This window comes from Anguilla rostrata, chromosome 6 (genome assembly GCF_018555375.3).
Source record: "Anguilla rostrata isolate EN2019 chromosome 6, ASM1855537v3, whole genome shotgun sequence".
Classification (NCBI taxonomy): Eukaryota; Metazoa; Chordata; class Actinopteri; order Anguilliformes; family Anguillidae; genus Anguilla; species Anguilla rostrata.
The window spans coordinates 13064757-13077963 of NC_057938.1; the positions used below are offsets into that span (position 1 = coordinate 13064757).

Consider the following 13207-nt stretch of genomic DNA (forward strand, 5'->3'; position numbering starts at 1 on the left):
ATTACTTGCAGATTAATTATTTCCTTCTGTCACTGATGAATGCCATCTTTTTATTCTATGATGGCTCTATCAGACTCATCTGAGATACATGAACACTGTTCTAATGTATAGCTGGAACCTTCTGCAATATGCCCTGCTAGAAAAGTGCCTGTTTTCATGTGAGCATAGCCAAGGCCATTGACCTAAGGTAAAGATCAGAGGCTCGAGAGGAGTGCTTGGGTTGACAGAAGAAAGTGGAAATGCAATAATGCAGTAGTACTCTGCTCTTCTATGGGAATGTTGTAATGCAAGGAGAGTCAGCACTGTTTCTTTAAAACCTGGAGGCGTGTCTAAATTGATTTGCTTTCCACAATGATTATCTGAATCAGATTGGTAAGGACCTGACAGGAAATAAAGCTTGCAGGCAGTGTTACTGTGCTGCAGGACCAGTGTTGAGTAGCCTAGTAATCTCTGGCCCACCAGGATCAGGTTTGGGAGGCCCTGCAGTTAAGTATTTAACATAACCTGTATCGAATGTATGTTCACTGCTGTACGGAACGTGTATTCTATACCAGTGCAAAAGAAAAATTCATGTTATTTAACAATAATGGAATGTTTTAAGGAGTGTGTATTTGAAAGATTTTTATTGGCTTTGGAATACAGAAGCAGAAACCCTGAGTCATAGTCGCATGACCGGTGAGTGCATCGTGGATAACAGCAGCATCGAAGTGCTGACGTTAATGAGCACAGAGTTCAGCCCGGGGAGGGGGGTGGGGGGGGGGGGGGGGGTTCGTGCATATTGGAGTGCAGCCTTGCCATCCAGTGCTCTGGGTCTTTGTAATGTTAATGCAGCACTTGCACTGGGCACTGTGCCGGGTATCAGGAGTGGATCATTGAGTCCACACACAGGGACCACTCAAAGTACCATCTGCTGGCTCCTTTTAATATGAATTCCTCTCGCTCTAATTAGACCAGAGTCTGAATACGCATGTGGAATCCCATCCCCTTCCTCTCTGACAGATGCAAAAATTAAATAAATAAATTGCACAGCCTGTTCAGCCCTAGTGAATAAAAAAAATAAAACAAATACAGTAAATATAGCGATCGCGTCCATGAATCACATTCAGTGTGATGTGCTGTGTGGATATAAAGGAATTTGTTTGCTTGTGGTTTTTAATAAGGCAATAATTTGCCAGAGTGCACTGATTCCAGCGTGTGCATGATATTTTGTGCTCAGAAAATTGAATTGGTTTCGAACCAGACAGCACACGCATTGGTTTTCCGTGGATCATTTCCACATTATTCTGTCGTAATCTTCTTCGGAGGCAGTCCAGGGATTTCAGAGGCAGTTCAGGGGTTCTGAACTAATGTAGGAAAGTTAAACTGCCAACTGAAAATGTTAAATTTCTAAAGCCTCACAAATCTGCACCAGTGGAAACATAGCTTGGACTACTGTCAAATGAAGGCGTCTGTCATACACACTCTTTTTGTTTCATTTCTTCCCCACGGTCCCCTATTGACAAAAATTAAGCCTAATTTGGCTTTTGGTTATAATATGCTATGTGACTTGTAATTCACCAGTCACACTTATATAAGCTGAATTAATATGACTTTTAATTGTCATATATATTGTTACCCTGCACTAAGTCACTGTCCTCTCTTACATGAGCAAAATATCTCATTTTGTAGTCTGATTTGTCATAAAAATGTGGGAAATACTTAATTTATTCATAGGAGACAAAATGGCTCATGAATTGTAATAAAGAATGGAATGCAATTATTACAATGCTCCCAATAGTTTTGCTTGTCTAATGAATGGAGCTTTAATTAAACACCTCCTCTTTTAGAATTATAATGTTGTGTGTGGGCATCCAAATCTCTTTACAGTGGACCCTGGAGCGTCAGTGAACTCCCAATCATTAACCCATACACGGCTGTTCTTTCTGCTGTTCTTTCTACAGTAACTCTGGCCCAGCAAACCGGGCAGCTGACTCTCAAACCCAGATATGAATCCCCTCATGCGGCCATGGGTTTGATTCTTGGCTGTGACATTTTCTGTATTGTGATCCCATTTCTATCTGTGACTACTCTGCCCCTGTCTAAAAAAAAAGGGGGGGGAGGGGTGTCTTCCCATTGTCCTGTTTATATTTTGGAAAGGCAAATTAAGACATAAAATCTATTTGCAGCATGCACAATTTTTTATGCATAAAAACATTTGGGCCACTTGAAAAAAATTGGTCTACTGGTAAGAAATGGTGTGGAAGTCAGTGGGGCATGCTGTAAGGTGCAGATCAATTCTGAACCTCACCAGTGCTTCAGAGTCTTGCAGTGTGACACGTAACTGACCGTTGTGTTACCCAGGGAGCAATGGAGGTACCTCAGCTAGGAGTGCAAACTGTGCCTCACTGTTATCTTGCAACTCATCTGGTTGAGATGTCTGCAGTCTGTCTGAGCCAGCTGTGCAGTTCTCCAGTAACGAAAGTGGAGCAGCATAGCTGGCAGACTGCAGTGTGGAAAACCAGCAGACGGCTGAAATCGCATATTTCAGCGCATGCGTGCTGCTGTGTGGTCCACCCTAGATCTAATTGGCCATGGACAATGCTTTTCCAGTGCCCATCCCAAATAATGATGAAAATTAGAAGGAAATAAAAATAAATGACGCAGCACTTAATGCACAGACGGTAAATGTTTATATACTGAAATTAATTTCTTAATGTTTAGATTTTATATTGGGACTTAATGCTTTCTGTAAACGGTGTGCTTCTGCTCTTGTCAAAGCAGCTGGTAGTGGACCTTTTGCAAATGTTCGCGCAACTGTGATTTTGGTTGAAAACATGAGTTTGTGTTGGAGAGAGTGAACCTCATGTCACATGGAAGAAAGAGCAGAAGGAAGAGAACCCATGATGGAGTTTGGCGGTGTTGTTTATGCTGTTTATGTGAATGTCTCAGACCAGGGTTGTCTATTTTCCTCAGTCTCAGCAATGCCTGGAGAAACTCAGTTGAATGGGTTGCTGTTTATCATTTTTCGCTGCAGTTAAATAACATACAGGTTCCTTCCTGCAGTCAGTTCTGTTTAAATAAGAACATGGGTAGGTGTGTCAGTTCTACAACCAAAGGAATAAAGAAAAGTCACATTCCCTGAACTACTGCCAGCTAAAGAAATCGAAAACACAGCTTCTCAACTCATGTATTTGGGCTGCTGATCGATTTGTGCAGCCAAAAGAATGCACGTGTCTCTTTTCAAAAAAGTCTTTAGAAACTCACATGGATTTTCATTTTTACACATGGTTTTAGTTGATTAAATGTATTGCTGTTTTAGTTACATGAAACAGAACCTAGGCTTTGCAAGTTTATTGGGTCCTCAGAAAATGAAAACAAAATGTATCTTTTAAAATGCATATTTAAACTGTATGGTAAATAAGCCATGTCATCACAAATTCTTGGTAATATTGTGATCACTATAATGATAAATCTTTTATATTGCACAATATAAATCCATAATATAATGGCATCACAGTTTAGACATGCTTGTACATTTTAGCGTTTTAATGGTGTGCAATCGCTTTTTTCTTTCTTTCAAAGGGTTCATTAAACCATAAGAAAAAGATGTATACTTGCCTTTTCCAAATATGTAAAGGGGAAATCACTGAATTTCCTTCTGGTATGAAGCAATATATTTCTTTACAGGAGAGCCGAAGGACTGAAGGGACATGTTTCTTCTGTAATGAATATTCACAAGTTCAATTTTGATAGACAGCCCACTAAATTAACTCACTGGTATCTAGTTAGATACCTGGCACATCATTGAAAACTAGATGGAAAATGACACCAAGTCTCAGATTGACACCATCACCAAGCAAATCAGCAGTAGGATCAGAGTGATTCAGTTCTACCACCGGGGAAGTCAGATGGTCCAGTCAGAATGGCAATTTACTAGTACAAACCGTGATGCCCATATCTTGTTAATGCTGTCAACTATCAATACCAAATCCTCCAACAATGGGTGGTGTAAGAACCTTGCTGTTTTCAGGAAAAAAAGCAACTAATTCAAAATCTCAACAGTACAACAAGTGCTTATTATCACAGGGCCGAATCCAGACCAGCACTTAAGTGTATTTTCCATGTAATTCATCTCTTTGAGAGTGAGAGTATTACACAGAAAATGCACTAAAGCACGGGTCTGAATTCTGCCCATTGTATTTGTTTTCTTTTTGTTGTTTATTTATATTTTTACTATTTAAAAAGATAATGTTTGTGATTACATTGTATCCTGTGGCAGGTGTTGGGTGAAGGGAAATGAGCCACGCACTTGAAATGTTTGGTCAGGAGACTTTTGCTGCGTTAGTATTTGATTCCTTAATGCCGTTTATCCTATTAAGTTTCCAAATGCCTTCAAAACAGTGCCATGTCATCACTGATCCACCAGCATACTTCACAGTGGAGATTAGATTATTTTCTGCATGGCCATTCCTCTTTTAAGCCTAACCCACCTCTGGTGTTTGTTGCCAAATAGCACTGTTTTTGTCTCTTCTGACCATGGAACCCAGTTATAATCGAAGTTCCAGTATTGTCTAACAAGCTCCAGGCGCTTACATTTTTGGTTTGATGAGGCTTTTTTCTTGCAACCCTGGCAAATAGCTTGTTGGCTTGGTGGTGGTGTCTAATTGTAGTTTTTGGGACTTTGTGACCCAACTTATGCAATTCTCAAACTGTTAACCTTGGAGAATCTGTTGCCCCATGAACCATCACTGTATGTGGGGACAAAATACACTTGCAAACTTTTCCAGTAAGGTCTGTCACGACTCGAACCTTCTTTATTATTGTCCTGACCACTTAAAAATATATGTTCTTAAAAATATGAATGGTAATATATGTCAATTAGGTTTTGCTCTTACGATTTTTTAGGTGCCAATAATTGTAGCACATATGTTTTTTGAATAGAAATAAAAAAATTTTAAACCTCATTTAAAGGTTAGATTCTTTCATATTTTGAGTGTAAGATCGAGCTGATAAACAACAAATATGTTTTTTCATAGCTTTTTTGCTCATCTTTACCATGGGTGCTAATAATTCTGGAGGGCACTCTGGCACCAATATCTGATACCAACCCTCTGAACCTCTTAAGTAAGGAAGTAGAGGGTACAAGGTCATCTGACCCAAATTCATCTTTACACTCTTTACACGTGCCAATCGCAGGCTTAAAACCCGCAAGGGAGGAGAATGGCCTTTCAGCCTGCCGGCATGAATCACGACATGGATGAGTCACACAGAGCATGCTAAATTAGCATTCCAGCATTACACGCCACTCCAGAAATGGTCTATAAGAAATTGCATGTTAATACAGGGAGCAGGGCCTTTCTGTCTGGCTGGAAACTAGATATTGAAGGTTGACTTGTCATTATGCTTTTTCTTGCCATCGTTTGAGGGTTTTTCTCCTCACTGGGAGTTGTTTTTTTTTTTTCCCCTCACGTCTTTGCTATTTGGGGGTTCATGCTTGGTTTTTGCTCTTTCGCTCTGTGTCTTACTCATTTTCTGCTACTCTGCAAAGTTTCTTTGTGACAGTTATCTGGAAAATGTGAACTGTCACAAGGAAACTATTTTTTTAAAATTGATTTGATTTGATTGAAAGCCAAACAACGCTGGTAGAAGAGGTGTCAGGATTGATTGTACAGGAAATGAATGTGATATTTCATTAAGATAATGTTATTTTTTATACAATGTTCAGAAAGTTCCTTGGCAGATGAATGTAATTATAGAGAACCTTTTAGTGGATTTCTAACATTTCACATCTTATATTACTTTTATACTCAGTGATGTTTCAGAAGAGACCACAGGTTGATGACTCACAAGCACAAGAACAGTCAACGCATGTATGTGCATGCGTGGGTGTGTGTGTGTGTGTGTGTGTTAGTGTGTGGATGTGGATGAGTGGATGACATGAGAATGGACCCTCATTCAGTTTCTCTGCTTTTCTCCCATAGGACTGAAAAAACGAACCAGGAAGGCCTTTGGTATCCGGAAGAAAGAAAAGGACACTGACTCCACGTAGGTTTGCAGTAGGAATGTAGTGGGGAGGCATGGGTAATGTAGAAATGCCAGGCAATGTTCTTAGGACTGTCAAGTCATGCTAAGGCCCTCATCTGTTTGCAACATACGGTGCAAGGAGGCTTTAGTGGCACAATAGAAAATGCACACAGTAACATAATACTTTGGTGAGAACCAAAAGTCTTTTCAGCCCTGTAGGTTAGACATCTCTGTACACTACTGTAATAATGCACAGTTGAGATGTTCCTTTTGTCAAAAAGAGAAGCAAAAACATCTTACACAGTTTCAAAATAACTATTGGCCATGCTGAATAAAATGTGTGTGTTTTTTTTTTTTAACAGACTGGTTCAAAGTTTATTTTGGACCAAATTCAAGAATACTTTGAGCAATTCAGGAGACATCTCTATAATAATAACTAGGGAAAGCCACAAGCTCTGTGATGCAAACTGACATAATTTTCTATTCTTTGGCAAGTACTGTATTTTGGGTGCTGACATCTGACAACAACTGTTTTTCTTTTTTAAATCTATTCATTAGCTATTGTTTCTCCTATGAGTGCATAGGGGCCAAGTTGACTTACTAGGAGTGACTGGCTGTAATGGGATTCAGATTGAATCTGTGTGTAGGTGCCGTTGTAGTTACAGAGAGACTTAATGACCGAGTTGCTCTAAACCTCAGTGCCAGATTGCATCACATCATAGTCCACTGTTGTTTAAAAATCTCTCTTGCTCTCTCTCTCCTCTCCTTCTCTCCCTCTTTCTCCTCTCCCTCTCTCTCTCTCTATTTGTACTTCAGAGGTTCTCCAGACAAAGATGGTGGTGTAAGTATGAGCATGGGAAAGTCTGCTTATTGTGTTCCCTACAGACATTTTTAAAAATTAAATTTCCACAGTTGTTCTGCCATTTCATAAGGATGTTGAATGTAGCCATGGTAATTACTAAGTGGTCCTGTGATTCAGATTTTGTTTAACTTTCCCCAAAAAAGCTGATTCACAAGATATTTGTTAAAAACATAATAACAGTATAAAAACAGCTTATTGAAGAGAATGGGCAGTATCACTTCTGATAGAAGTAGAGAAAACAGTTTCTGCGTTGTTGTGCGTGTGTTACTGCTCACTTTGGTGTAATTGCTCGTTTAATGAAACCTAGAAAAAGGCTAATGGGGCACCGAATGGATTCTATGGAGAAATTGACTGGGATCGATATGTAAGTAAACCTGCAGCCATTTATTACTATATAACAGTTTAAACTCTGCCTCCTTATCAGTTTTCATTCCAGCCTCAGATTCTCAGATTATATAATAGTAAATGTATTTGCTGAATTAGATAGTTGTCACAATGGTGCCGAGTTAATGTACCTGCATTGTCTAATAAATTTTCTAATTTGTGCTTCAAATAGTTAAAACATATGCGATAAACGCTAATTAAGAGCATTATTCTGAATGAATGATAACAGGCCTGCTGGATTGGTTTTGCCACTGTATATAAATGTAAAATAATGCCGATATTCTAGTGAAATTATTGATATATAAGTATACTATTATTTGCATAAGGAGTTAATCACGCACTATAAAACACTCTGAATTTGTTCTGTAGTAAAAATTCAAACCAGAATAATTTTCTGCATGTTTAAAGCTGTATATTGTTGTCCTTTAAATTTAAATAAGTGTGAACTGAAGTGAAATATGGAGTTATAATATACTCATTATGGATACAGATGTAATTCCCTTTTACACACCAGAACTGTAGGAGTTAAAGTACAGTAAATTTAAACAGATGCACGCTGGGTGTGAACCAGTAGCAGTTGTGTGGGTTTGTGGCTGTGGTTCTTTCCTCATACCTTTGCTGTCTGTGGAATGTGGCCTGACCTTGTGTTTAATGCGATGTGATTGCTGACATTTTATTTTTTACAGAACTCGCCTGAGGTGGACGATGAAGGCTACAGTATTAGACCAGAGGATGAAGGGGAAAATATCCTTTCATTCCAAAATGCTTCTCAGTGGTCTTTGTTTCTTTTATGTTTTTTAAATTCCTTCCTATACTTTCTACTATAATTTATGGTTGTATTCCGTTTTTATGCTTCCAGTGGGCATCTCTTTGCTGTGTGTGTTTCTAATGTGAAATTTTATGCTGTTCTCACATTACAAGAGAATACAATTTTTGTGCTCTATCACTCATATACTGTAATATAATGAAATGTTGTCATATGGGAATTCAGAATTCTAAAACTTGGTATCTCAAAACTATGATGTCTACAGATGGCACTGTAAATCTAAGCCCTTGAGTTGGTTTGAACATTGTGTGTGGGACGCTGGCTTAAGACTAATTTTTCTAAGAATGAGATATTGGCTGTTATAGCCAGAGAAGATATGTTGGCATGTTCCATTTTTTTTCTTTAACCATTATGCACCTGTCCCAAAAAGCAAGCACTTTTACTCATCCAGTGAGTCTGAAGAGGAGGAGGACCACAAGAAGAAGTTCAAAATCAAGATTAAACCATTGACTGCAGACAGTGGTAGCTTCACAGTCCCCTCAGTGGATGAGCTGAAAGCCTCTATAGGAAACATTGCCCTGTCCCCCTCACCACTGGTTAGTGCCTTCCATTATGGAAATTTATGCATACACACACATATATTCCTCACTACTGGTGAGTGCCCTCTATCATACAAATATGTGCACATATACATTCTCCTTGCTACAGGTGTGTAGCGTTTGTCATACAAATATAAATTTGTCTGTTCCCCACTGCTGGTATTTGTTTTGACTATTTTACGTAAGCCAGACACTCGTTTGTCTGAGTTTTCAAATTGCGGAAGATATTTGAAAACTAGCTGAAAATAAGCCATTTTAGAGGTTTGGCATGAATAGGGAAAGCCCTGTTCATTTGGTTGTTCAGCCATGCAGTCTTGGCTTAGAATTGTAGCATGGAAGTGGTTTATGAGCTGAAGAGCCTGAGGGTATGGCAGAATAAGACTGTAAACCTCAAATACAGAAAGTGAAATGGGGAAAATCATATAATCCGAATCCAAAATATGTACCTTTAAGCCAGTCTATAGGACCCACATTTGTCTGTTATGTCTTAAATTGAGTCAGGTACTGTCTGTGTTCTTCTGTACCTGACAAGGGCTACTGTTTGTTCAGTCCCACAACGTAATCTCCTTAGTGTGATCCCAGAGCAGTTTACTCAAAGGGGCAGTGTTTGTATGTGTGTGTGTGTGTGTGGGGGGGGCGGGGGGGAGGGGGGGTACAGAAAGTCAGGAGGGCATTGTTAGAGCAGTACATATCTCCTCAAGCATGGCAGTTGCTTGTAGTTCTTGTCACTAGCATTAGCAACCTTTCAGTCATAATTACTAGAGAGGTAAGATAGTGGGGCGCAGCCTGGCACTGTGATGTTGACGAGCCTGGACAATAGTTGTATGACCCCTGAAGACTTTAATGGGGGTCGGATTGTTGACTCCAGATAATCTGCATGCCAGTCACCACTGCTCTCGACCCAATTGCTCAATACTGTCACTGGAATGTTTCATTTTCTGGCGTCTGGAACTTTAATCACATACATGGCCATTTCTGCTTGAGCCTGCTGAATGGTAAATGTTGTCATGGCAATGTGTCCTTGGAAAAGGTAGTCATGGAAATAGAAAGGCAGTGAAATCCTTAACAGGAGAAGAAAGAGAGGTGAAAAGACCCCTAGAATGAAAAACAGTGAGACCCACACGGTCTCCTGGCACAGTGGAGCAGTCTGGAGAACACAGTGTATCTCATTCACGAAACATGTGCACGATCACATTTGATCATAAACTACATGTAAGAACATTTCCAAGAACATTTTGGCATAACGTTTTTTTCTTGTCTGTATTTGTTCATGGCTGTTTCCTTATGCTAATCACATGAACAGAATTCAGTCAAAAAAATAAAAAGAATTGTGCATAAAATTTAAAAACAGCATTCAACATCTCATGCACCTGGGATACGCAGAAAAACAAAGGTCTGCACATGTGTCATAAACCCCATATTGGTTTTTTGTAGGAACAAAGATAATTCTTACGTTTGTTTTCAATGGAATATCAACATTTTCAAAAGCAGTGACATTATTTGCATTGTGTGTCTGTTATTCACCATTTAGTGCTCTGTAAATGTGTAGGGCTGGTAGTCTTTACTGTGTAAAATGTTTAGTGTATTTTGCTATGAATACTGAACCATCAAGTGTTGTTTAATAAATCCATGTTTCACATGGCTCCTCAGTTAACACCCTTTCCCATGAATTGACACTTTCGTTTAAATTGATCATTTTTATACAGATTAACTTTCACACATCTGTGATCCCTTTTTCCATTTCTGCACCTTGTTTATCATAACACCTTAAATGCTTATTAGACTTATGCCTGTGTATGTGAATATCATTTGTCACAGTTGGTTTCCCCTCATTTTTTCTCCCATGGTACTATAGTTGTCCGCCAGCTAGTGGTTGCAATAGCGTCTTTGTCAAGCCCCTTCTCCAACAATTATCCCATTTGCGCCACTTCAGTAATCTAAAGCTGATAAAGTAATTGCCACTAATTAAGCACCAATGGTAATTGACAGTGATGTTTACAAGTGACACCGCACATGTTAAATTCAGTTTGATTACTTACTTCTGTGGACATGCTGTGATATTTTTAAATGTTGTACATTGTTCATTAACATCTCAGGTAGAAGCTCAGTTGTATGAATACTCACTTAACTGTGCAGTTCGAGTGCCTTCAGGAAACCCCTTGAGGATAACCATTGAAATACAAATTTAAATCCCTGCAGGTCACATGGTGGAGACAAACTGGTGGTCATAGTGAATAATTTGTGTTTGCAATGCTCATGCTATCTGTTTTGAGTACATGTTTTTATACATGTTTTTTCAGTATATGGCTTACTATTTGTATTAGGCTCATTTTGTTTATACAGCACTGTGCATTAAAATGGGCGTAAATTGTATGCGATGTAAATTGTAGTTATAGTATGATTATGTATTTTAGACTGTGGTAAGAATCTTTGTATGTCGTGTTGTTCTTTTGAAGCCTGATATTATCTTGCTATGGCTGATGGAACATCAAGGACCACGATGAAAATAAGTCCAGGACTTCTTCGTGTTATCCTTGACAATTTCTTTACATGCAAGTCTTTTGATACATGTGTTTTCATTTTGTCAAATAAACTAAACTAAATTATTGTAGTCTGAATGAATTGTAGTTCTCAATGTATTAAATAGGCATAGGTGTTTTATTATACACTCATGCCTTGTTCCTGTGGTTTTACCAGAGGGATTATGTATGTGTCTGAAGAGCTTGGGAGAAAATGCAGACACAGCATATTCGGCTCTGTTCCGGAAATAGATATTGGATCACTATCTCATTCTTTAATGACAAATAGGCCTATATCTAAACTAACATAGCATGTATTCTCTCCCTCTCTCTTCCTCTCTTGGATACTGGCTTTTGCAGAGAATAAGTCCGGTAAGCCTATACATTCTTATCTTCTTCTTCGTGTGAAGGTCTGCATGGTCACTTCCTTGTGATTTCACCTCCATGTCTGTGGCCAGAATTAAGGCTGATCCTCAGTCTGTGTGTTTCAGAACCCATTTTGGGTTCTGCAGTGACAGGAATAGGCAAATTGCAAAGCTGTCTTGTCACTAAATTAATAGAAGATTAGCAGATGGAATCACTTTAACTGAATCCTGTCCTAGAAAAGCAATATGCTGCAAGTATAGCTCTGTTAGATGTTGTTTCTGTTCTTGGAACCTGAATTCACACCAGGCCTAACGGCATGCTGCACAAGATATGTGCAAAGCTGTGAAACAATTATTTCCTGCACAAATCTGTAGCCTTTTTCATATATCAAAGCCCTCATAATGCAAATGAGCACAAAAGCACTCGCCACAGGGAATTATGTGTACTTAATCAATTAATTATATTTAAAACATTACATTAAGTTTCTGTTTATTTTATAGAAGCATATGTCATGGCTCTCAATATTCACAGGTGGAAGATATCTCTGTTGAAAAGAAGTGTGACCCACATAATTAACATTTTTTCTCATATTCGCAAGAAACCACTTACCAAAAGTTGTGCATACCATTCTTTTGTATTTGCATATCATTTTGAGATGGAAGAAGGTGCTCATTTTGTGAAATATAGAGTTTGAGAGCTATCTCCCGAGCTGAAGTTTAAAATGTGTACTGACTTGTCACTCTCTGACCAGGTCTCTGTTCTCTCTTCCTTTTTGCTGGTCACAGAAACGTAGCCCGGTAAGTTGTGGCCATGGTGGATAATGCAACAGTGTTTGAATATTTAGTTTAGTTTGAATACTTAGTTTTTAACTAGGAGGGGAAAATGTTGGATGAAAAACAAAAGATATATACAGTAATAGATCATTGCCAAATAGTGGCTGCAAACAGTAAAATGTTCGGTGTTAAATCAACTCTTACAGAGTACATATGGCCCCTATTGGACTTGCATGTACTCCATTAGAGTGGAATTAACACTGGACATTTTACTGGGCAGGATGAATGTCTCCCAGTTGTTTTGCTGTGAGTGCCTTTGATCTCTCAGTCGCTGACAGAACTAGTACTGTACCTTTCTTTCCCAGAGTCACACACACACACTGAGCAAGAATGCGTCTGTGGTCTCAGAATATGGAAGCAAGAATATGCTGTGTGTTTTCTGTAACTGGTTTCACACACCAGGCTGCTAGGATAAAGTCTTGTGAGCCAGTGCACAAGTCTCAACGAGGCACAGTGCTGAGGCAGAACCTGTGAAATCTGTTCAGCGCAGCAAACGCTGTGTTGAGTCATTTACTGACACTGCTAAACGCAATAGCTGTGTTTTTCACAGGAGAAATATCGACCCTTCCAAAACCCCCCACTCCCCATCAGCCCGCATGCTACAGTACCTACTGTACTGTAAATGCTAAAAGGTGAAGAAGCAATATAACATGGTGTTTCCTATACCTCCGTTAGATATATCAGTGTTTGTACAGTTATCCTCCATGTATGTCCTCTTCTGCCAAAATTGTTAGGCCTTTATTATTTCATATTTGTTGTCATTTGTCATACAGGATTTAATGAAGGAATAGCTATTCTCCAAACAAATGTATGGGAAAATATTTTTATTACAGGGATGATGTTGTGTCTATTAGGTACTGTTTTAGTAATGAGAA

General features: G+C 38.9%; 1 protein-coding gene across 1 annotated transcript in view; it reads left to right on the plus strand.

Annotated features, from left to right (window-relative positions):
- The window catches only part of LOC135257906 (SH3-containing GRB2-like protein 3-interacting protein 1), a 40318-nt gene that overhangs the window by 9591 nt on the left and 17520 nt on the right, over nt 1-13207 (plus strand). The window contains 6 exon segments of the mRNA XM_064341120.1: nt 5961-6024; nt 6820-6844; nt 7173-7229; nt 7936-7993; nt 8433-8727; nt 12215-12296. Of these exon segments, the coding sequence (XP_064197190.1) occupies nt 5961-6024; nt 6820-6844; nt 7173-7229; nt 7936-7993; nt 8433-8727; nt 12215-12296 (581 nt within the window).